Genomic DNA, 24,317 nt, shown 5'->3' with positions numbered 1-24,317 from the left:
GCCTGTCACCTCTGTATTGTGCCTGTCACTTCTGTCGTTAAGTACAGAGAGGTCGTAGTCTCAAGCAGGTAGATCATTAAATGGTGAGTGACAAACATGTCCGACTGAGCTTATTTACCGAGTGAAATATATATATTTTGTTGTGTTCATTGGAAAGATAAATTATTAGGATGTTTTTAAACCATTTGTTTAGTCTCTGTTGCATTGAGTGCTCTAAAATTCACAGACGACATAACCTTAACCAGTGGTTTAGGTTTAGCTTATCTGCTATGGGGTTGTTGTCAAATAGTCACCTATAGTAGTTATATATCTATATTTGAAGTACTTTTATGTTATTGTGAACGGTTTTCATATCATTTGACCAATGTTATTGTGGACGTATGACCTAGCTTTAGCCACAACATCATTTCTGCAACCCATACTCAACTCTCATGTTGTACATTCCTGTCTGACCACTTTAATAATGATTATCCCTAGGTTTTGAAGAGTTCGCTAGCGTAATTCACACTTTTGGGGTCATGATGGAGTTTGAGGATGGAAAACCATTGTACGAGCGGAGATTTGATGCCGCTGTCAAAGTGATACAAAGCTTGCCTCCAGACGGTAAGGGCTATGAAGGCTAAATGCAACATTGTAGCCTAAAGCCAATTATTGTTAACCTACTTTCCAAAGCTCTATGGGAGTAGGTATATTTATACACCTGAATAAAATCACAATTATATTCATTGTGTTAAAAACCTAAAGAGTTCCCCCCCCCCAAAAAATAATTTCAAATACCAAGATAGTGTTTTCGCTGCAATGTTGTTTAAATATTCTTAGCCTGGGTACCAGTCTGTTTGAGTTATCATTCCTCTCATTGACACTCCTCATCCTCATTTCAGGTTCCTTTCAGCCCTCCAATGACATGATGCTCAAGTTTTACAGTCACTACAAACAGTCCACACTAGGACCCTGCAACACACCCAGACCTGGTTTCTGGGACCCCATGGGCAAAGTCAAATGGTAATGCGAACCGACCAGTAGGATTCAAATAGGATCTAAGTCACATGGTAATGCGAACCGACCAGTAGGATTCAAATAGGATCTAAGTCAAATGGTAATGCAAACCGACCAGTAGGATTCAAATAGGATCTAAGTCACATGGTAATGCAAACTGACCAGTAGGATTCAAATAGGATCTAAGTCAAATGGTAATGCAAACCGACCAGTAGGATTCAAATAGGATCTAAGTCACATGGTAATGCAAACCGACCAGTAGGATTCAAATAGGATCTTTGTCACATGGTAATGCAAACCGACCAGTAGGATTCAAATAGGATCTAAGTCAAATGGTAATGCAAACCGACCAGTAGGATTCAAATAGGATCTAAGTCAAATGGTAATGCAAACTGACCAGTAGGATTCAAATAGGATCTAAGTCACATGGTAATGCAAACCGACCAGTAGGATTCAAATAGGATCTAAGTCACATGGTAATGCAAACCGACCAGTAGGATTCAAATAGAGTCGTCTCACGACAACAGAGGTTTGTCTGTACTGTAGCCCTTGCAGTTAACTTTCCTATTGCCACATTTTGTCTGATAAACTCTGGACTCGTTGCGCTGAAGAGGCATGATATGTCATGTCACCTTTTACACACTTGGGCGGCAGTTGACTGTTTTTACTTGTTTGTATATATATTTATTTATTTATTTTTTATAGAAGATCTCACCACTGAGGGAATCCTCTTTTAGAGATGACACTACAGCTGTTTATAAATTGGTTTAATTATTATACTTGTAGACTGTTATTTCTTTACTGAGCCTTCCTTTGTAGAGTTGGCAGGCCAGCTGCTGCTTTAGGTTAATGAGCTTCTGGGTCATTGACCAAGTGGAGACTCTCTGCTGATAACAAATGACACGATGATCTAAAAAACAATAATGACTTTACGTGCTGTCCACGACTCCTATGAGAATGACCATTATGTCTAAGAGTTAAAGAATTTAAAGCAACCTTGGATCATAATACCCAAGATCCAGAAAAAAATGGTTGTTACTGATATCTTAACTCAAATCAAACAAAAATTGGTCACATGGTTAGCAGATGTTATTGGTCACATGGTTAGCAGATGTTATTGGTCACATGGTTAGCAGATGTTATTGGTCACATGGTTAGCAGATGTTATTGGTCACATGGTTAGCAGATGTTATTGGTCACATGGTTAGCAGATGTTATTGGTCACATGGTTAGCAGATGTTATTGGTCACATGGTTAGCAGATGTTATTGGTCACATGGTTAGCAGATGCTATTGGTCACATGGTTAGCAGATGCTATTGGTCACATGGTTAGCAGATGTTATTGGTCACATGGTTAGCAGATGTTATTGGTCACATGGTTAGCAGATGTTATTGGTCACATGGTTAGCAGATGTTATTGGTCACATGGTTAGCAGATGTTAATGGTCACATGGTTAGCAGATGTTAATGGTCACATGGTTAGCAGATGTTAATGGTCACATGGTTAGCAGATGTTAATGGTCACATGGTTAGCAGATGTTAATGGTCACATGGTTAGCAGGTGTTAATGGTCACATGGTTAGCAGATGTTAATGGTCACATGGTTAGCAGATGTTATTGGTCACATGGTTAGCAGATGTTATTGGTCACATGGTTAGCAGATGTTATTGGTCACATGGTTAGCAGATGTTATTGGTCACATGGTTAGCAGATGTTATTGGTCACATGGTTAGCAGATGTTACTGGTCACATGGTTAGCAGATGTTACTGGTCACATGGTTAGCAGATGTTATTGGTCACATGGTTAGCAGATGTTATTGGTCACATGGTTAGCAGATGTTATTGGTCACATGGTTAGCAGATGTTATTGGTCACATGGTTAGCAGATGTTATTGGTCACATGGTTAGCAGATGTTATTGGTCACATACACATGGTTAGCAGATGTTATTGGTCACATACACATGGCTAGCAGATGTTATTGGTCACATGGTTAGCAGATGTTATTGGTCACATGGTTAGCAGATGTTATTGGTCACATGGTTAGCAGATGTTATTGGTCACATGGTTAGCAGATGTTATTGGTCACATGGTTAGCAGATGTTATTGGTCACATGGTTAGCAGATGTTATTGGTCACATGGTTAGCAGATGTTATTGGTCACATGGTTAGCAGATGTTATTGGTCACATGGTTAGCAGATGTTATTGGTCACATGGTTAGCAGATGTTATTGGTCACATGGTTAGCAGATGTTATTGGTCACATGGTTAGCAGATGTTATTGGTCACATGGTTTGCAGATGTTATTGGTCACATGGTTAGCAGATGTTATTGGTCACATGGTTAGCAGATGTTATTGGTCACATGGTTAGCAGATGTTATTGGTCACATGGTTAGCAGATGTTATTGGTCACATGGTTAGCAGATGTTATTGGTCACATGGTTAGCAGATGTTATTGGTCACATGGTTAGCAGATGTTATTGGTCACATGGTTAGCAGATGTTATTGGTCACATGGTTAGCAGATGTTATTGGTCACATGGTTAGCAGATGTTATTGGTCACATGGTTAGCAGATGTTATTGGTCACATGGTTAGCAGATGTTATTGGTCACATGGTTAGCAGATGTTATTGGTCACATGGTTAGCAGATGTTATTGGTCACATGGTTAGCAGATGTTATTGGTCACATGGTTAGCAGATGTTATTGGTCACATGGTTAGCAGATGTTAATTGGTCACATGGTTAGCAGATGTTATTGGTCACATGCACATGGTTAGCAGATGTTATTGGTCACATGGTTAGCAGATGTTATTGGTCACATGGTTAGCAGATGTTATTGGTCACATGCACATGGTTAGCAGATGTTATTGGTCACATGGTTAGCAGATGTTATTGGTCACATGGTTAGCAGATGTTATTGGTCACATGGTTTGCAGATGTTAATTGGTCACATGGTTTGCAGATGTTAATTGGTCACATGGTTTGCAGATGTTAATTGGTCACATGGTTTGCAGATGTTAATTGGTCACATGGTTTGCAGATGTTATTGGTCACATGGTTAGCAGATGTTATTGGTCACATGGTTAGCAGATGTTATTGGTCACATGGTTAGCAGATGTTATTGGTCACATGGTTAGCAGATGTTATTGGTCACATGGTTAGCAGATGTTATTGGTCACATGGTTAGCAGATGTTAATTGGTCACATGGTTAGCAGATGTTATTGGTCACATGGTTAGCAGATGTTATTGGTCACATGGTTAGCAGATGTTAATTGGTCACATGGTTAGCAGATGTTATTGGTCACATGCACATGGTTAGCAGATGTTATTGGTCACATGGTTAGCAGATGTTATTGGTCACATGGTTAGCAGATGTTATTGGTCACATGCACATGGTTAGCAGATGTTATTGGTCACATGGTTAGCAGATGTTATTGGTCACATGGTTAGCAGATGTTATTGGTCACATGGTTAGCAGATGTTATTGGTCACATGGTTTGCAGATGTTAATTGGTCACATGGTTTGCAGATGTTAATTGGTCACATGGTTTGCAGATGTTAATTGGTCACATGGTTTGCAGATGTTAATTGGTCACATGGTTTGCAGATGTTATTGGTCACATGGTTAGCAGATGTTATTGGTCACATGGTTAGCAGATGTTATTGGTCACATGGTTAGCAGATGTTATTGGTCACATGGTTAGCAGATGTTATTGGTCACATGGTTAGCAGATGTTATTGGTCACATGGTTAGCAGATGTTATTGGTCACATGGTTAGCAGATGTTATTGGTCACATGGTTTGCAGATGTTATTGGTCACATGGTTAGCAGATGTTATTGGTCACATGGTTAGCAGATGTTATTGGTCACATGGTTAGCAGATGTTATTGGTCACATGGTTAGCAGATGTTATTGGTCACATGGTTAGCAGATGTTATTGGTCACATGGTTAGCAGATGTTATTGGTCACATGGTTAGCAGATGTTATTGGTCACATGGTTTGCAGATGTTATTGGTCACATGGTTTGCAGATGTTAATTGGTCACATGGTTTGCAGATGTTAATTGGTCACATGGTTAGCAGATGTTATTGGTCACATGGTTAGCTGATGTTAATTGGTCACATGGTTAGCAGATGTTATTGGTCACATGGTTTGCAGATGTTAATTGGTCACATGGTTTGCAGATGTTAATTGGTCACATGGTTTGCAGATGTTAATTGGTCACATGGTTTGCAGATGTTAATTGGTCACATGGTTAGCAGATGTTATTGGTCACATGGTTAGCAGATGTTATTGGTCACATGGTTAGCAGATGTTATTGGTCACATGGTTAGCAGATGTTATTGGTCACATGGTTAGCAGATGTTAATTGGTCACATGGTTAGCAGATGTTATTGGTCACATGGTTAGCAGATGTTATTGGTCACATGGTTAGCAGATGTTATTGGTCACATGGTTTGCAGATGTTATTGGTCACATACACATGGCTAGCAGATGTTATTGGTCACATACACATGGTTAGCAGAAGTTATTGGTCACATGGTTAGCAGATGTTATTGGTCACATACACATGGTTAGCAAATGTTATTGGTCACATGGTTAGCAGATGTTATTGGTCACATGGTTAGCAGATGTTATTGGTCACATGGTTAGCAGATGTTATTGGTCACATGGTTAGCAGATGTTATTGGTCACATACACATGGTTAGCAGATGTTAATGCGAGTGTAGCGAAATGCTTGTGCTTCTAGTTCCGACAGTGCAGCAATATCTAACATGTAATCTAACAATTCCACAACAAATACCTAATACACACAAATCTAAGTAAAGGAATGAATAAGAATATATAAATAAATGGATGAGCAATGACAGAGTGGCACAGGCTAATGTAACAGTATAACTTTAGACCGTCCCCTCGCCCATACCCGGGCGCGTACAAGGGACCCTCTGCACACATCAACAACAGTCACCCATGAAGCATCGTTACCCATCGCTCTACAAAAGCCGCGGCCCTTGCAGAGCAAAGGGGGAACTACTACTTCAAGGTCTCAGAGCAAGTGACGTCATCGATTGAAACCCTATTTAGCGCGCACCGCTAACTAAGCTAGCCGTTTCACATCCGTTACACTAAGATACAGTAGATAGTATAGAATACAGTATATATTCTATATATTCTGTTAACCTGTGTTATCACTTGAGGAGGTATTAAACTCTAGGTAGGAAACTGTCAATGTAGGTGTTATTTCAAACATCTTGTTCTGTCTATTTAGGGATGCATGGAATGATCTGGGAGAAATGCCCAAGGAAGAGGCAATGATTGCTTATGTTGATGAATTGAAGCTGGTAAGTGTTTTGTCTTGAATGGATATGAAGGTTCAATGCAGAAGTCAGCATACCAGCGTTGGCGGGTATTCCAATACATTATTGATGAGTCCAGGAAGCAAGGGGAATTCTATTCTTTATAATTTAAATATCCCCAGTTCAATTAAGTTAAAAAGGAATTGCCTCCCAACCCAGAGGTGGATCATTTTGTTGATGAAAATCTGTCTAAATGACGTTCAGACAGGATGGCCTGGATGTCAGTGTACGTCAGAGGGCACTAAATGTTTTTGTTGTCGTGTTGTGTGTAAACAACAGATCCTTGAGGGCATGCCCTGTACAACTGAGGTAGAGCAGCTGCTGCTGGTGTTGGGCCCCTTCTATGAGCAGGTGCTCGAGAAAAAACACATAAATCAGGTTTCCGACCTGTCTGCAGGTACTGTCAATACCATTTTCATTTTAATTTGATTTTATATGAATTTGATTTGAATTTGATTTGGCATGTCCTCCATTTTAACTACATTTCTATCATGTACTCAGCCCGTTTGACAAAATTTGCACGGCAACTTCAAGGCAAGTCTATAGATGTGTATTTACCCACAATTCCTGGATGTTGTAGTTTAGTATAAATAGGTTTTCATTTTTTATTTTTATTTTAGCTTTATATCTCATAGTTTGGTTAAATTAGAAGTTATCTCCCGGTATGCCTCCCGCTATGTCTCCCGGTATGCCTCCCGCTATGTCTCCCGGTATGCCTCCCGGTATGTCTCCCGGTATGCCTCCCGGTATGCCTCCCGGTTTGCCTCCCGGTATGCCTCCCGGTATGTCTCCCGGTATGTCTCCCGGTATGCCTCCCGGTATGCCTCCCGGTAAGCCTCCCGGTATGTCTCCCGGTATGTCTCCCGGTATACAATATACAGTGCATTCTGAAAGTATTCAGTCCTTTTTCCCCACGTTGTTACGTTACAGACTTATTGTAAAATGGATCAAATACAAACATGTCCTCATCAATCTACACACAATACCCCATAATGACATCACAATACCCCATAATGACATCACAATACCCCGTAATGACATCACAATACCCCATAATGACATCACAATACCCCATAATGACATCACAATACCCCGTAATGACATCACAATACCCCGTAATGACATCACAATACCCCGTAATGACATCACAATACCCCATAATGACATCACAATACCCCATAATGACATCACAATACCCCGTAATGACATCACAATACCCCGTAATGACATCACAATACCCCATAATGACATCACAATACCCCATAATGACATCACAATACCCCATAATGACATCACAATGCCCCGTAATGACATCACAATACCCCATAATGACATCACAATACCCCATAATGACATCACAATACCCCATAATGACATCACAATGCCCCGTAATGACAAAGCGAAAACAGCTTTTTAGACATTTTTGCAAATGTATGTAAAAAAAAAATCTATAATATCTTATTTACAAAAGTATTCAGGTCCTTTGCTATGATACTCTAAATTGAGCTGAGGTGCATCCTGTTTCCATTTATCATCCTTGAGATTTTTTTACAACTTGATTGGAGTTCACTTGTGGTAAATTCAATTGATTGGACATGATTTGGAAGGCATGATTGGGGAAGGGTACCAAATAGTTCCTGCAGCATTGAAGGTCCCCAATAACACAGTAGCCTCCATCATTCTTAAAAGGAAGAAGTTTGGAACCACCAAGACTCTTCCTAGAGCTGGCCGCCTGGCCAAACTGAGCAATCGGTGGAGAAGGGCCTTGTTCAGGGAGGTGACTCTGTGGAGATGGGAGAACCTTCCAGAAGGACAAGCATCTCTGCAGCACTCCACAAATCAGGCCTTTATGGTAGAGTGGCCAGACAGAAGCCACTCCTCAGTAAAAGGCACATGACAGCCCACTTGGAGTTTGTTAAAAGGCACCTAAAGGACTCTCAGACCATGAGAAACAAGATTCTCTGGTCTGATGAAACCAAGATTGAAGTCGTTGGCCTGAATGCCAAGTGCCACGTCTGGAGAAAACCTGGCACCATCCCTACAGGGAATCATGGTGGTGGCAGCATCATGCTGTGGGGATGTTTTTCAGCGGCAGGGACTGGGAGATTAGTCAGGATCGAGGGAAAGAGATGAATGGAGCAAAGTACAGAGAGATCCTTGATGAAAACCTGCTCCAGAGCACTCAGGACCTCAGACTGGGGTGAAGGTCCACCTTCCAACAGGACCACGACCCAAAGCACACAGCCAAGATAAAGCAGGAGTGGCTTCGGGACATATCTCCGAATGTCCTTGCGTTGCCCAGCCAGAGCCCAGACTTGACCCCAATCGAACATTTCTGGAGAGACCTGAAAATAGCTGTGCAGCGATGCTCCCCATCCAACCTGACAGAGATTGAGAGGATCTGTATAGAAGAATGGGAGAAACTCTCCAAATACAGGTGTGTCAAGCTTGTAGTGTCATACAAGAAGACTCGAATACTTCAACAAAGTATTGAGTAAATGGTCTGAATACTTATGTAAATTTATATATTACTGTTTTATTTTTAATACATTTGCAAAAATGTCTAAATACTGTTTTTGCTTTGACCTTCTGGTTTATTGTGTGTAGATTGATGAGGGAAAAAAACAATTGAATCCATTTTAGAATAAGGCTGAAACTTAACAAAATGTGGAAAAAGTCAAGGGATCTGACTACTTTCCAAATGCACTGTATACAAAAGCATGTGGACACCCCTTCAAATGAGTGGATTCGGATATAGCCACACCCATGGCTGGTATATAAAATCGAGCACACAGTCATGCAATCTCCATAGACAAACATTGGCTGTAGAATGGCCTTAAATAAGAGCTCAGTGACTTTCAACGTGGCACCGTCATACTGTAGGAAGCCACCTTTCCAACAAGTCAGTTCATCAAATGTATGCCGGGCAACTGTAAGTCCTTTTATTGTGAAGTGGAAATGTCTAGGAGCAACAACGGCTCAGCCGTGAAGTGGTAGGCCACACAGGCTCACAGAACGGGACCGCTGAGTGCTGAAGCGCGTAGCACGTAAAATTGATCTGTACTTGGTTGCAACACGCACTACCGAGTTCCAAACTGCCTCTGGAAGCAAAATCAGCACAAGAACTGATCTCGGGAGCTTCATGAAATGGGTTTCCATGGCCAGCCGCACACAAGCATAAGATCACTATGCACAATGCCAAGCGTCGGCTGGAGTGGTGTAAAGCTCCCCACCATTGGACTCTGGAGCAGTGGAAACATCTTCTCTGAACAGATGAATCACGCTTCTCCACCCTCTGGCAGTCCAATGGACGAATCTGGGTTTGGCGGATGCCAGGAGATTGCTACCTGCCTGGAGGAGGAATAATGGTCTGGGGCTGTTTTTCATGGTTTGGGCCCCTTAGTTCCAGTGAAGGGGAATCTTAACGCTACAGCATACAATTACATTCTAGATGATTCTGTGCTTCCATCTTTGTGGCAACAGTTTGGGGAAGGTCCTTTCCTGTTTCACCATGACAATGCCCCCGTGGAAAAAGCAAGGTCCGTACAGAAATGGTTTGTCGAGATCCGGTGTGGAAGAACTTGATTGGCCTGCACAGAGCCCTGACCTCAACCACATCGAACACCATTGGGATGAATTGGAACGCCGACTGCAAGCCAGGTCTAATCGCCCAACATAATTTCCCGACCTCACTAATGCTCTTGTGGCTGAACAGATGCTTGTCCCATGCAGCAATGTTCCAACATCTAGTGGAAAGCCTTCCCAGAAGAGTGGAGGCTGTTATAGCAGCAATGTTCCAACATCTAGTGGAAAGCCTTCCCAGAAGAGTGGAGGCTGTTATAGCAGCAAAAGGGGGGGGACCAACTCCATATTAATGCCCATGATTTTGGAATGAGATGTTCGACCGGCAGGTGTCCACATACTTTTGGTCATGTAGTGTATCTCATGGTATATCTCCTTGTCTGGGTATATTAAACTAGCAGTAACATAAATCATTGTAACACAGTTGTTTCTATGACACAGGTTTTGGGACCATGATTACGTCAGCACCTCCAAAAAGTGTCACAAGGAGCATCATTAGGACAATGGAAATGAATGGCACTTTGGAGACACGGCCACCCAGGCCGGCGGGTGAGCCTCCAAAGCCCAAAGTCATGGCAGTGAAAGAGCAGGGGGAGGAAGAAGAGGAGTTTGAGTTTGATGAGGAAGATGAAGAAGAAATTGCTGAGATCAAGGAGGTGAAAAAAGGTATGTTGTCAAACATTATGACAAGACAATAACACAGAAACAGGAAACCGTTAAAAATCTTGTAATAATATATTTAGAAAATGTCTTTCAGCAAATGAAAAGTCGAAGAAAAAGGGCTCATCCAGGAGACCTAAAGTCCCCCTGTCCGAAGGTAATGTGAGGAACGGGATGAGCCACTTTTCTAATGGGACCCACACCTCCAAGGCTGCGCTGAACAGTGAGGACTCAGAGGAGGGCCTCTTGAACAGCACCCTGCCCCTGGAGCCTCATGTCCAGGTGAACGGCCACCACGCAGGTGAGGACCACCAGATCCATGTGTTTAGAGAGTTGTTATCTCTCAATTAGCATCACACGGGGGGATATTTCATATTTAACTGAATGTCTAGGACTAGAACAATATTCTTAAAAGGTGGCCCGACTCGTCTCTGGATAGCACATTAATGTTGCATTGACAACAGTAATTTGCCTGTTAGTTAGAATGTTGTGCGCACGTTACCATGGCTGAAGGTTTGAGTTCCCTATGCCCATGGGTTATAAAAGTATTTTATCCAATGGCCACAGGATTGCAAATGTATGCTTTTCAAGAGCATAACATACTATTTATTGTAAACACAAAAAGGTAGAAACTATTTCCCCGTGGTAACCAATAGGTATTTCAGGCACTGTAGAAAAAAGGTAGAAACTGTTTCCCCGTGGTAACCAATAGGTATTTCAGGCACTGTAGAAAAAAGGTAGAAACTGTTTCCCCGTGGTAACCAATAGGTATTTCAGGCACTGTAGAAAAAAGGTAGAAACTGTTTCCCCGTGGTAACCAATGGGTATTTCAGGCACTGTAGAAAAAAGGTAGAAACTGTTTCCCCGTGGTAACCAATAGGTATTTCAGGCACTGTAGAAAAAAGGTAGAAACTGTTTCCCCGTGGTAACCAATGGGTATTTCAGGCACTGTAGAAAAAAGGTAGAAACTGTTTCCCCGTGGTAACCAATGGGTATTTCAGGCACTGTAGAAAAAAGGTAGAAACTGTTTCCCCGTGGTAACCAATAGGTATTTCAGGCACTGTAGAAAAAAGGTAGAAACTGTTTCCCTGTGGTAACCAATGGGTATTTCAGGCACTGTAGAAAAAAGGTAGAATCTATTTCCCCGTGGTAACCAATAGGTATTTCAGGCACTGTAGAAAAAAGGTAGAAACTATTTCCCCGTGGTAACCAATAGGTATTTCAGGCACTGTAGAAAAAAGGTAGAAACTATTTCCCCGTGGTAACCAATAGGTATTTCAGGCACTGTAGAAAAAAGGTAGAAACTATTTCCCCGTGGTAACCAATAGGTATTTCAGGCACTGTAGAAAAAAGGTAGAAACTATTTCCCCGTGGTAACCAATAGGTATTTCAGGCACTGTAGAAAAAAGGTAGAAACTATTTCCCCGTGGTAACCAATAGGTATTTCAGGCACTGTAGAAAAAAGGTAGAAACTATTTCCCCGTGGTAACCAATAGGTATTTCAGGCACTGTAGAAAAAAGGTAGAAACTATTTCCCCGTGGTAACCAATAGGTATTTCAGGCACTGTAGAAAAAAGGCGCATGACGATGAGTACTTGATGATTGTAATGTACATAGACGTACCTATTACAGTGTATATCAGGCCTAGATTTGTCTGTTACAACAGAACTGAGGTTTGAATTTGGATACAATTCAGGTTTGCCATTGATATCTAGTATGCTGAATATTAGCATTACTGTCTAAAACAAGGAGCAGGCGTTATAGGGGCGGCAGTGTAGCCTAGTGGTTAGAGTGTAGAGGTGGCAGGTAGCCTAGTGGTTAGAGTGTAGAGGCGACACGGTATCCTAGTGGTTAGAGCGTTGGACTAGCAGCCGAAAGGTTGCAAGTTCAAATCCCCGAGCTGACAAGGTACAAATCAGTCGTTCTGCCCCTGAACAGGCAGTTAACCCACTGTTCCTAGGCCGTCATTGAAAATAAGAATTTGTTCATAACTGACTTGCCTAGTTAAAAAATAAATATATATAGGCCTAATCCAGATCGTCCATGAACTAGATGGCAAAAAAAAAGTTTCAAAATGGCTACTTAGCACCCTAGTGGGCGGTTATCCTCATGGATCCTTTGCCATGTGATCTTATTAAGCTGCTCAGCTTTACTCACAGAGCTGTTGCAACTCTGCACTTCCCTGGGAACAGACACAGACCCCCCCCTGCTCTGATGGGTTGTGGTGACATTATCCCCCTAAAAGTTGATCTGGTCTGGGGCCAGTGGACCTCGAACCACCTCTTCTCAACCAATCAATGATCACCTTGATAAAGGATACGTTTGGAATGTGGAACACATGCATGACCAATCAGAAGATTGGACACACCTACTCATTTAAGGGTTTTTCTTTATTTTTACTATTTTCTACATTGTAGAATAATAGTGAAGACATCAAAACTACAAAATAGCGCACTGTTTTGGTTACTACATGATTCCATATTGTGTTATTTGATAGTTTTGATGTCTTCACTATTATTCTACAATGTAGAAAATAGTAAAAATAAAGAAAAACCCTTAAATGAGTAGGTGTGTCCAAACTTTTGACTGTATCATGCTAATGGCACATCAAAGGCCTCTGTACTGGTTACATTTGTGTTGCTTCTTAATGGGTCCTGCTAGCACAAACATCTCTCTGAAGGAAGGTTCCCATCTTATGGCTAAGAGTGGAAGCTGACCCGTATGGGACATTGTGCTATCTATTCCTATAGATCTGGATGCATCCTGGCCCCGTCATGTGGCCAGTGACTCAGACAGCGAGGTCTACTGTGACTCTATGGACCAGTTTGGCCTGGAAGAGGTAAGAGTACACACACACTTACACACACACATACACTTACACACTTACACACACACATACACTTACACACATACACTTACACACATACACTTACACACACATATACACTTACACACATATACACTTACACACACACACACACACACACACACACACACACACACACACACACACACACACACATACACTTACACACACTTACACACACACACTTACACACACAGAGTACAGACAAAGCAAGTACACACACAGTACATGCAACATTTCCAAATCCTCATGTATGTGTGTTTGGTCCAGGGCTCTGAGGCACACACTGACCGCTGTCTGGAGCTGGATGAGGAAGAGCAGGGGGAGAGCCACAGCCCTCTGTCCGATCAGGAGGGGCCCGCCGAGGCACCGTGTGGGACCCCTGAGGACTCCCAGGGGCCACCCAAGGGAATCCAGTGTGGTGGGGAGGATGGGGAGACGAGTGGAGGGGCCTCTCAGAGACAAATACAGAATACAGATAGGGTCGATAGGAGAGAACGAGGTACGGTGTGTGTGTTTAGGCCCGTTCTTATTTGTCTAGAAGTATATGTCAGTGTTCACACTTCTCTGTGTCTCTATATTTGTTTATAGGCTCCAGGTCTTCAGGGCACGGTGTGGAGGCCCAGGGGCCCTTGCAGGGTAGCGGAGGGGACGGGGAGCGATGGGGTGGAGCGGGGGCAACAGGAGGCAGTCTGAATGAGCAGATCGTAGTGGCACTGGCCAGACTGCAGGAGGACATGCAGAGTGTCCTGGAGAGATTGCACACACTTGAGGCCCTCACTGCATCCCAGGTCAGAGACCAGAGACCAACATACCATTTTGAAACTGTTACACAGCCTGATAAGACAGTAACTACTGCTAAAAGGTGTCTAATAACCCCGTGAAAAACATGCTGTCATGTGGTACTTCCACCTATTGCTCTCACAACATTTTATTCATGCTCAAAAGGTCAGGATTTTGGTCTAAGATGATTTTGGTCCAAGATGGACTCTTAACTATTTAGTTGAAGAAGTAATTTAATGTATGTTGTTGTGTTCCTTTCTTCTCCCTTTTGTTTTCTAGTCGTTGGCTCTACCATACCCACCATCACCTCTGGCAAAGAAGGGAAGTAAGGTATGGTGCGCTGCTTTTCTGTCTGTCATTGTTTGTGTTGGACTCAGATCACATGGTCATACACTGAACATGGTCATAGACTGAACACATGGTCATAGACTGAACACATGGTCATACACTGAACATGGTCATAGACTGTTCACATGGTCATAGACTGTTCACATGGTCATAGACTGAACACATGGTCATAGACTGTTCACATGGTCATAGACTGAACACATGGTCATAGACTGAACACATGGTCATAGACTGTTCACATGGTCATAGACTGTTCACATGGTCATAGACTGAACACATGGTCATACACTGAACATGGTCATAGACTGATCACATGGTCATAGACTGAACACATGGTCATAGACTGTTCACAAGGTCATAGACTTCACATGGTCATAGACTTCACATGGTCATAGACTGATCACATGGTCATAGACTGAACACATGGTCATAGACTGAACACATGGTCATAGACTGTTCACATGGTCATAGACTGAACACATGGTCATAGACTGAACACGTGGTCATAGACTGTTCACATGGTCATAGACTTCACATGGTCATAGACTGTTCACATGGTCATAGACTTCACATGGTCATAGACTGAACACATGGTCATAGACTGAACACATGGTCATAGACTGAACATGGTCATAGACTGAACACATGGTCATAGACTGAACACATGGTCATAGACTGAACACATGGTCATAGACTGAACACATGGTCATAGACTGTTCACATGGTCATAGACTGAACACATGGTCATAGACTGAACACATGGTCATAGACTGAACACATGGTCATAGACTGTTCACATGGTCATAGACTGTTCACATGGTCATAGACTGAACACATGGTCATACACTGAACATAGTCATAGACTGATCACATGGTCATAGACTGAACACATGGTCATAGACTGAACACATGGTCATAGACTGTTCACAAGGTCATAGATTTCACATGGTCATAGACTGTTCACAAGGTCATAGACTGTTCACATGGTCATAGACTGTTCACATGGTCATAGACTGAACACATGGTCATAGACTGAACACATGGTCATAGACTGTTCACATGGTCATAGACTGAACACATGGTCATAGACTGAACACATGGTCATAGACTGTTCACATGGTCATAGACTGAACATGCCCTTTGTAATGTGATTCAGAATACAGATAATTTTCTTTTCAGGGATATTGTGAGATATATAAAGAAGGAAGTATTTATTAGGTGTGTTTTCTGAAAGCACAAGTCTAGATTATTTACATAGTCTAATTAGTATTATTCCAAAACACCTTCAGAATGATGGAACCACTTCATGAATATGTAGATGATGTAATTTACCCATCCTTAAATCAGTTTAAATTAGCATATATTTGCATATTAGAGAAACCACCACACGTCTGTAACCGTATAAGCTATAAACACGAAACCAACTTTCAAATATGCAGAAGACCCCAACTTAGATTTCTATGAGATTTTTTACTTTTTTTTTATAGAATCTATCTTTTTTTTTTACCACTACAATATTTAAATGCTTTTAAATCCCAATGCATTTCAATGACAATTAAATGGCCATAGACTTACATGGGGGGAAATGTGTCCGCGCAAGTCCTCTTGAACCTCTTAGGCTATCAACACCAAACCAATGTTGAGATATTCAGACTGGCCCAATTTAGTCAAAGGCTTTTTGATACTATTAATACTTTTTAAACTGTAAACATTTTTAAAATGTGCATAAATTAACATGGTTTTGAATGAGGAACCATAGGAATACAAAGGAAGCTATTCAAAATGGTCCTGCTCCTTGGCCAATTAAGCTACTAAACCAACTTTTAAAACATTCAGGCTATCCTAACTTCAAATGTTTTTTATTTTAATTTTATCAACTATAACTGTAGACATTTGCATAAAATAACTAACCAACAGTAACTCTTGAACTGTTCAAGCTAGAGAAACCAAACCAACGTTCACATGTTTAGGCTACCCTATCCATTCAATCAATCAGTCAATAGCCATATCAATGAATCAATCGGTCAATAGCCAAAATCAATTAATGAATCAATCAGTCAATAGCCAAAATCAATGAATCAATCAGTCAATAGCCATATCAATGAATCAATCAGTCAATAGCCATATCAATTAATCAATCCGTCAATAGCCAAAATCAATGAATCAATCAGTCAATAGCCAAAATCAATTAATTAATCAATCAGTCAATAGCCAAAATCAATTAATTCATCAATCAGTCAATAGCCAAAATCTATTAATTAATCAATCAGTCAATAGCCAAAATCTATTAATTAATCAATCAGTCAATAGCCAAAATCAATTAATCAATCAGTCAATAGCCAAAATCAATTAATTAATCAGTCAATAGCCAAAATCAATGAATCAATCAGTCAATAGCCATATCAATTAATCAATCAGTCAATAACCATATCAATTAATCAATCAGTCAATAGCCAAAATCAATTAATCAATCAGTCAATAGCCAAAATCAATTAATCAATCAGTCAATAGCCAAAATCAATTAATCAATCAGTCAATAGCCAAAATCAATTAATCAATCAGTCAATAGCCAAAATCAATTAATTAATCAGTCAATAGCCAAAATCAATGAATCAATCAGTCAATAGCCATATCAATGAATCAATCAGTCAATAGCCATATCAATGAATCAATCAGTCAATAGCCATATCAATTAATCAATCAGTCAATAGCCAAAATCAATGAATCAATCAGTCAATAGCCAAAATCAATTAATTAATCAATCAGTCAATAGCCAAAATCTATTAATTAATCAATCAGTCAATAGCCAAAATCTATTAATTAATCAATCAGTCAATAGCCAAAATCAATTAATCAATCAGTCAATAGCCAAAATCAATTAATTCATCAGTCAATAGCCAAAATCTATTAATTAATCAATCAGTCAATAGCCAAAATCAGTCAGTCAATAGCCAAATCAATTAATCAATCAGTCAATAGCCAAAATCAATTAATTAATCAATCCGTCAATGGCCATATCAATCCATTTTTCCATATACCTACTTTTTTCAACTATAATCAGTCACCACCATTACTACTGCTCTCATTAGCACTACTGGGACTACTTTTAACCAATCTAGCAAGCACACTACATCTTCTTCAGGAAATGTACTTCTCTAGTTTTTCAGAATATGCATTTTCCTCCTATTTCGTCCTGTAGAAACCATCCTGGTGGCCTTTTGACGTGTCTCCTAGCGCTGTTGCCTTTGCTGTGGCATGGCCATTTGTGGTGCAGTGGCTTATCCGTCTATATCTTCAACGTAAGAAAAGGTAATTCTATAACAACATGGGAGATATTCTACCATAACGGCCAGTCAATGGTATTGTTGAGTCAAATTGAGACGGATATTTGTTACATTTATGTTATTTGGTCATCCAATCACGATTCTGCCCCTGAAGCCTCTATCATGCCAATCTGTTGATCAGACTGGTCTCATAGACTAGACGTCACATAGTAAATGTAAATCCGGTACACTACCATTAGTATGATATGTTACATTTGGTATGGTTACATAAGAGAAAAGGTTACTTAAGGCAATAACAATAAGGAGAAGGTGGTGGATTGGGTGTATAACACGAACATCTAGCAATCGAAAGGTTGCGTGTTCGTATCTCATCACGGACAATTCTAGCATTGTGTAACTAATACGCAACTTTTCAACTGCACTGAACAAAAATATAAAACTCAACGTGCAACAGATACAGTTCATATAAAGGACATCAGTCAATTTAAATACATTTATTAATGAACACAAATACCTTAAAAATAAGTAGGATCAGAAAATCAGTCAGTATCTGGTGTGACCACCATTTGCCTCATGTAGCTGGACACATCTCCTTCACATCGTGTTGATCAGGCTGTTGATTGTGGCCTGTTGTGCCACTCCTCTTCACCGAATGTGAGAAGTTGCTGGATATTGGCAGGAACTGGAATACACTGTCGTGCACGTCGATCCAGAGCATCCCAAACATGCTCAATGGGTGAAATGTCTGGTGAGTATGCAGGCCAATGGAAGAACTAGGACATTTTCAGCTTTAAGGAATTGTGTAAAAATCCTTGCGTCATGGGGTCGTGCATTATCATGCTGAAACACGAGGTGATGGCGGCAGATGAATTGCACGACAATGGGCCTCAGGATCTCGTAACATATTATACGTTTTGCAAATACATAACACAGTGTGTTTTGCAAACATATTTGGAATTGCAATTTGTAACATTTCATACGAAATGATTGATGGACATCCACAAATGAATGCATTTGGAAAGTATTCAGACCCCTTGACTTTTTCCACATTTTGTTACGTTACAGCCTTATCCTAAAATGGATTAAATAAATATAAATCCTCAGACATCTACACACAATACAACCATAATGACAAATTCGAAAACAGGTTTTCAAATGTTTAAAATAAAAAACAGGAATACCTTATTTACAAAACCTTCAGGAAGTATTCAGACATTTTCAAAATGTTGTTAGATTACAGCCTTATTCTAAAATGTATTAAATTGTTATTTTTCTACTCATCAATCTACACACAATACCCCATAATGACATCACAATACCCCATAATGACATCACAATACCCCATAATGACAAAGCAATTACAGTTTTTTAGAAATGTTTGCAAATTTATTTATAGGAAGAAGAAAAAAAACTGAAATATCACATTTACATAAGTATTCAGTCTCTTTACTCAGTACTTTGTTGAAGTACCTTTGGCAGCAATTACAGCCTCGAGTCTTCTTGGGTATGACGCTACAAGCTTAGCTTCAACAACTTGATTGGAGTCCACCTGTGGTAAATTCAATGGATTGGACATGATTTGGAAAGGCACACACCTGTCTATATAAGGTCCCACAGTTGGCAGTGCATGTCAGAGCAAAAACCAAGCCATGAGGTTGACGGAATTGTCAGTAGAGCTCCGAGATAGGATTGTGTCGAGGAACAGATCTGGGGGAGGGTACCAAAACATTTCTGTACCAAAAAATGTCTGCAGCATTGAAGGTCCCCAATAAGAAAGTGGCCTCCAACATTCTTAAATTGAAGAAGTTTGGAATCACCAAGACTCTTCCTAGAGCTGGCTGCCCGGACAAACTGAGCAGTCGGGGGAGAAGGACCTTGGTCAGAGAGGTGACCAAGAACACAATGGTCACTCTGACAGAGCTCCATAGTTCCTCTGTGGAGATGGGAGAACCTTCCAGAAGGACAACCACCGCTGCAGCACTCCAAAAATCAGGCCTTTATGGTAGAGTGGCCAGACGGAAGCCACTCCTCAGTAAAAGTTTGAGTTTGCGAAATGGCACCTAAATGACTCTCAGACCATGAGAAACAAGATTCTCTGGTTTGAGGAAACCAAGATGGAACTCTTTGGCCTGAATGCCAAGCATCCATCTGGAGATAAACTGGCACCATCCCTACGGTGAAGCATGGTGGTGGCAGTATCATGCTGTGGGGATGGTTTTAGCAGCAGGGACTGGGAGACTAGTCAGGATTGAGGGAAAGGTGAACGGAGCAAAGTACAGAGAGCGCCTTGATGTAAACCTTCTCCAGAGCGCTCAGGACCTCAGACTGGGGCTAAGATTCACCTTCCAACAGGACAATGACCCTAAGCACACAGCCAAGACAACGCAGGAGTGGCTTCGGGACAAGTCTCAATGTCCTTGAGTGACCCAGCCAGAGACCGGACTTGAACCAGATCTAACATCTCTGGAGAGACCTGAAAATAGCTGTGCAGCGACGCTCCCAATCCAACCTGACAGAGTTTGAGAGGATCTGCAGAGAAGAATGGGAGAAATACTCCCCAAATAGAGGTGTGCCAAGCTTGTAGCGTCATACCAAAGAAGACTTAAGGCTATAATCACTGCCAAAGGTGCTTCAACAAAGTACTTAGTAAAAGGGTCTCAATACTTATGTAAATGTGATATTCCAGTATGTTTTTTTTATACATTTGCAAACATTTCTAAAAACCTGTTTTTGCTTTATCCTTATGGGGTATTGTGATGTCATTATGGGGTATTGTGATGTCATTATGGGGTATTGTGATGTCATTATGGGGTATTGTGTGTAGATTGACGAAGGAAAAAAACTATTTAATAAATTTTAGAATAAGGCTGTAATGTAACAACGTGAAAAAAGTTAAGGGGTCTGAATACTTTACGAATGCACTGTACCATACGAAATGTAACATATCATACTCACTGGAGTGTTTACGTACAGAATAATACGAAATGCTCTGAGACCACATTGTGTTGATAACTCTATGTAACTCCAAGTAACTCTATGTAACTCTATGTATGACTTGAACTTAGTAAAAAGGCTTTCTAACATTGAGTCTTTTCCCCACTTTTAGACGAATCAACTGAAAAGTCTCCCGTCCCAAAGACACAGAGCGACGATGAGAGCCCTCTCAACAGTCTCTGGTTGGGTAACGGCCGTAGCCTCCCTTCCGCTTTCCCACCCACACCTCTATAACTCTGGCTTTTGCACTATGAAGATGGCACTAGGAGTAGTGAGTTGGGGGAAGCCTCCGAACCCACTGAGTAGTGAGTTGGGGGAAGCCTCCGAACCCACTGAGTAGTGAGTTGGGGGAAGCCTCCGAACCCACTGAGTAGTGAGTTGGGGGAAGCCTCCGAACCCACTGAGTAGTGAATTGGGGGAAGCCTCCGAACCCACTGAGTAGTGAGTTGGGGGAAGCCTCCGAACCCACTGAGTAGTGAGTTGGGGGAAGCCTCCGAACCCACTGAGTAGTGAATTGGGGGAAGCCTCCGAACCCACTGAGTAGTGAGTTGGGGGAAGCCTCACAACCCACTGAGTAGTGAGTTGGGGGAAGCCTCACAACCCACTGAGTAGTGAGTTGGGGGAAGCCTCCGAACCCACTGAGTAGTGAGTTTGGGGAAGCCTCCGAACCCACTGAGTAGTGAGTTGGGGGAAGCCTCCGAACCCACTGAGTAGTGAGTTTGGGGAAGCCTCCGAACCCACTGAGTAGTGAGTTGGGGGAAGCCTCACAACCCACTGACATTACAATTTGAAATCAAAGAGAAATGTGAATGAATTGAACTGCAGCTTTTATAATCATGCAAGATTATACAACTACTGTACTACATTAGTACTTTTTTTTGCTCTGAAGAAATGACGATGATTTAACTTGGGCGGGTAAAGTTATTGGTTGTGTATGTTGAGTATAGCTTATTTTCTTGCAAATATTCCGTACATCTTACGGCACGGATCGGCAACTTTGATGGGGGTGTGTTCCAAGAAGAAGACAAAAAAAAAACGAAACTCCTCTTTTTAGCGGTTCTTCTCCTGACAGCGAAGAAGGGAAAAAATGATGTTTTAAACTTAATTTCCTGCAATTCTACATATTTTGCCATGGGGCGTAAAGAAAATGTTGCCGTTTTAAATATGACTGATGATCAGTGGGCCCCACCCCAGTTAGTGATTTGACTATGTTTACTACAAGTTTAGACAGCTGGCCACTAGACTAACTGACCAATGTAAAAACATTTAGCTGACCTGGGCTTATTGAGTGGCTGCTGATGCACAACAAAAACCGAATGTCGAAATTGCAGCTTATGTATTCTACTATTCTAACTCTCTAACATTTTCTTTTGTCGGTCAAATTGGTCCGCCGGCCTTCAAAAGGGGGGAGGCCTGCGGGCCTTCAAAAGGGGAGAGGCCCGCGGGCCTTCAAAAGGGGGGGAGGCCCGCGGGCCTTCAAAAGGGGGGAGGCCCGCGGGCCTTCAAAAGGGAGGGAGATGCCCGCGGGTCCGCCAGTTGCCCATCCCTTGTCTTACAGCATTATAAGAACTATCCAACTAACTTGTCCTGCAAATGGATATGCTGCAACAGAAACCTTACGCCATATATCATAATAGTTGCTCAGGCTGCTAAAATATGGCGATAACGCTAGGTAGATAAGTGTATATATATAATAATGTGTTTGTGGAAAGGTACATTTAAATTCTAAAAATGTGTTAATTTATTATTTCTAATATTAAATGAATATGAAGACTTTATTGTCTAGTTTTTGGTTAGGTTGTACATTACTGCTAGGATGTGAATGGTTCAGATTAAGAATAATTTTTTAAATATCGAATCGGCTTTTATACACTTGATTTGTGTATATTTAGAATTTCATCAACTCATGATAAGGTGCCTCACCAGTGTAGCAGTGTAGCTGTGTACAGTACTTGGGGGTGGCAGGTAGCCTAGCGCTTAAGAATGTTGTGCTAGTAACCGGAAGGTTGCTAGTTCAAATACCCGAGCTGACTAGGTGGGGAAAAAAAGTCTGTCGATGTGCTATGCATTTAACCCTAATTGCTCTGGATACGAGCGTCTGCTGTTTATTTGAGTAAAACATCTCAAACGTAAAATTGTAGTGTTGGTCCAAATTCTGAGAAGAATAAAGATGTGAAACGCTAATTGAACACTCAAATGTTACCACCTCAAAAGAAAGAAAAAGTTTAGTAGTGATGATAGATACGTCTTTCAAATAAATATATTGTACTTTTTTTGATGATGACTGTTCATTTTTTTTATGTTCAAAAGTTTGGGGGTCACTTAGAAATGTCCTTGTTTTCCATGAAAACATACATGAAATGAGTTGCAAAATGTATAGGAAATATAGTCAAGACGTTGACAAGGTTATAAATAATTATTTTTAATTGAAATAATAATTGTGTCCTTCAAACTTTGCTTTCATCAAAGAATCCTCCATTTGCAGCAATTACAGCCTTGCAGACCTTTGGTGTTCTAGTTGTCCATTTGTTGAGGTAATCTGAAGAGATTCACCCCATGCTTCCTGAAGCACCTCCCACAAGTTGGACTGGCACTTCTTACATACCATACTGTCAAGCTGCTCCCACAACAGCTCAATAGGGTTGAGATCCGGTGACTGTGCTGGCCACTCCATTATAGACAGAATACCAGCTGACTGCTTCTTCCCTAAATAGTTCTTGCATAGTTTGGAGCTGTGCTTTGGGTCATTGTCCTGTTGTAGGAGGCTCTAATTAAGTGCAGTCCACAGGGTATGGCATGGTGTTGCAAAATTGAGTGATAGCCATCCTATTTCAAGATCCCTTTTATCCTGTACAAATCTCCCACTTTACCACCAAAGCCCCCCAGACCATCACTTTACCACCACCAAAGCCCCCCCAGACCATCACATTGCCTCCACCAAAGCCCCCCCAGACCATCACATTGCCACCACCAAAGCCCCCCCAGACCATCACATTGCCTCCACCAAAGCCCCCCCCAGACCATCACATTGCCACCACCAAAGCCCCCCCAGACCATCACATTGCCTCCACCAAAGCCCCCCCCCAGACCTTCACATTGCCACCAGCAAAGCCCCCCCCAGACCACCACATTGCCTCCACCATGCCCCCCAGACCATCACATTGCCTCCACCAAAGCCCCCCCAGACCATCACATTGCCTCCACCAAAGCCCCCCAGACCATCACATTGCCTCCACCAAAGCCCCCCAGACCATCACATTGCCTCCACCAAAGCCCCCCAGACCATCACATTGCCTCCACCAAAGCCCCCCAGACCATCACATTGCCTCCACCAAAGCCCCCCCAGACCATCACATTGCCTCCACCAAAGCCCCCCAGACCATCACATTGCCTCCACCAAAGCCCCCCAGACCATCACATTGCCTCCACCAAAGCCCCCCAGAC

The 24,317-nt window shown here is 41.6% G+C and overlaps 1 protein-coding gene across 3 annotated transcripts; it reads left to right on the top strand.

The window, feature by feature from the left end:
• On the top strand, nucleotides 1-23,152 carry LOC109909533 (acyl-CoA-binding domain-containing protein 5A-like). 3 transcript variants are annotated; one of them, XR_004204067.1, is made up of 14 exons: nucleotides 1-83; nucleotides 478-603; nucleotides 882-1,002; nucleotides 6,269-6,341; nucleotides 6,636-6,753; nucleotides 10,380-10,604; nucleotides 10,696-10,899; nucleotides 13,349-13,437; nucleotides 13,735-13,966; nucleotides 14,056-14,255; nucleotides 14,527-14,577; nucleotides 17,795-17,904; nucleotides 20,986-22,258; nucleotides 22,364-23,152. XR_004204067.1 is itself a non-coding variant. In XM_020508547.2 (13 exons), the coding sequence occupies exons 2-13, from the start codon at nucleotides 519-521 to the stop codon at nucleotides 20,996-20,998; spliced, it is 1,521 nt and encodes a 506-aa protein (XP_020364136.1). In that variant the 5' UTR covers nucleotides 1-83; nucleotides 478-518; the 3' UTR covers nucleotides 20,999-23,152. The 3 variants fall into 3 exon arrangements, 2 of the variants coding, with proteins under 2 accessions (XP_020364136.1, XP_020364138.1); XM_020508547.2 differs by having other exon boundaries at nucleotides 20,986-23,152; XM_020508549.2 differs by lacking the exons at nucleotides 20,986-22,258; nucleotides 22,364-23,152 and having other exon boundaries at nucleotides 17,795-17,908.
• Nucleotides 23,153-24,317: the final 1,165 nt, after the last annotated feature.

Source organism: Oncorhynchus kisutch, linkage group LG18, assembly GCF_002021735.2.
Source record: "Oncorhynchus kisutch isolate 150728-3 linkage group LG18, Okis_V2, whole genome shotgun sequence".
Taxonomy (NCBI): Eukaryota; Metazoa; Chordata; class Actinopteri; order Salmoniformes; family Salmonidae; genus Oncorhynchus; species Oncorhynchus kisutch.
The sequence above is the reverse complement of the archived record's forward strand: the minus strand, read 5'-3'. Positions and strand labels throughout refer to the sequence as shown.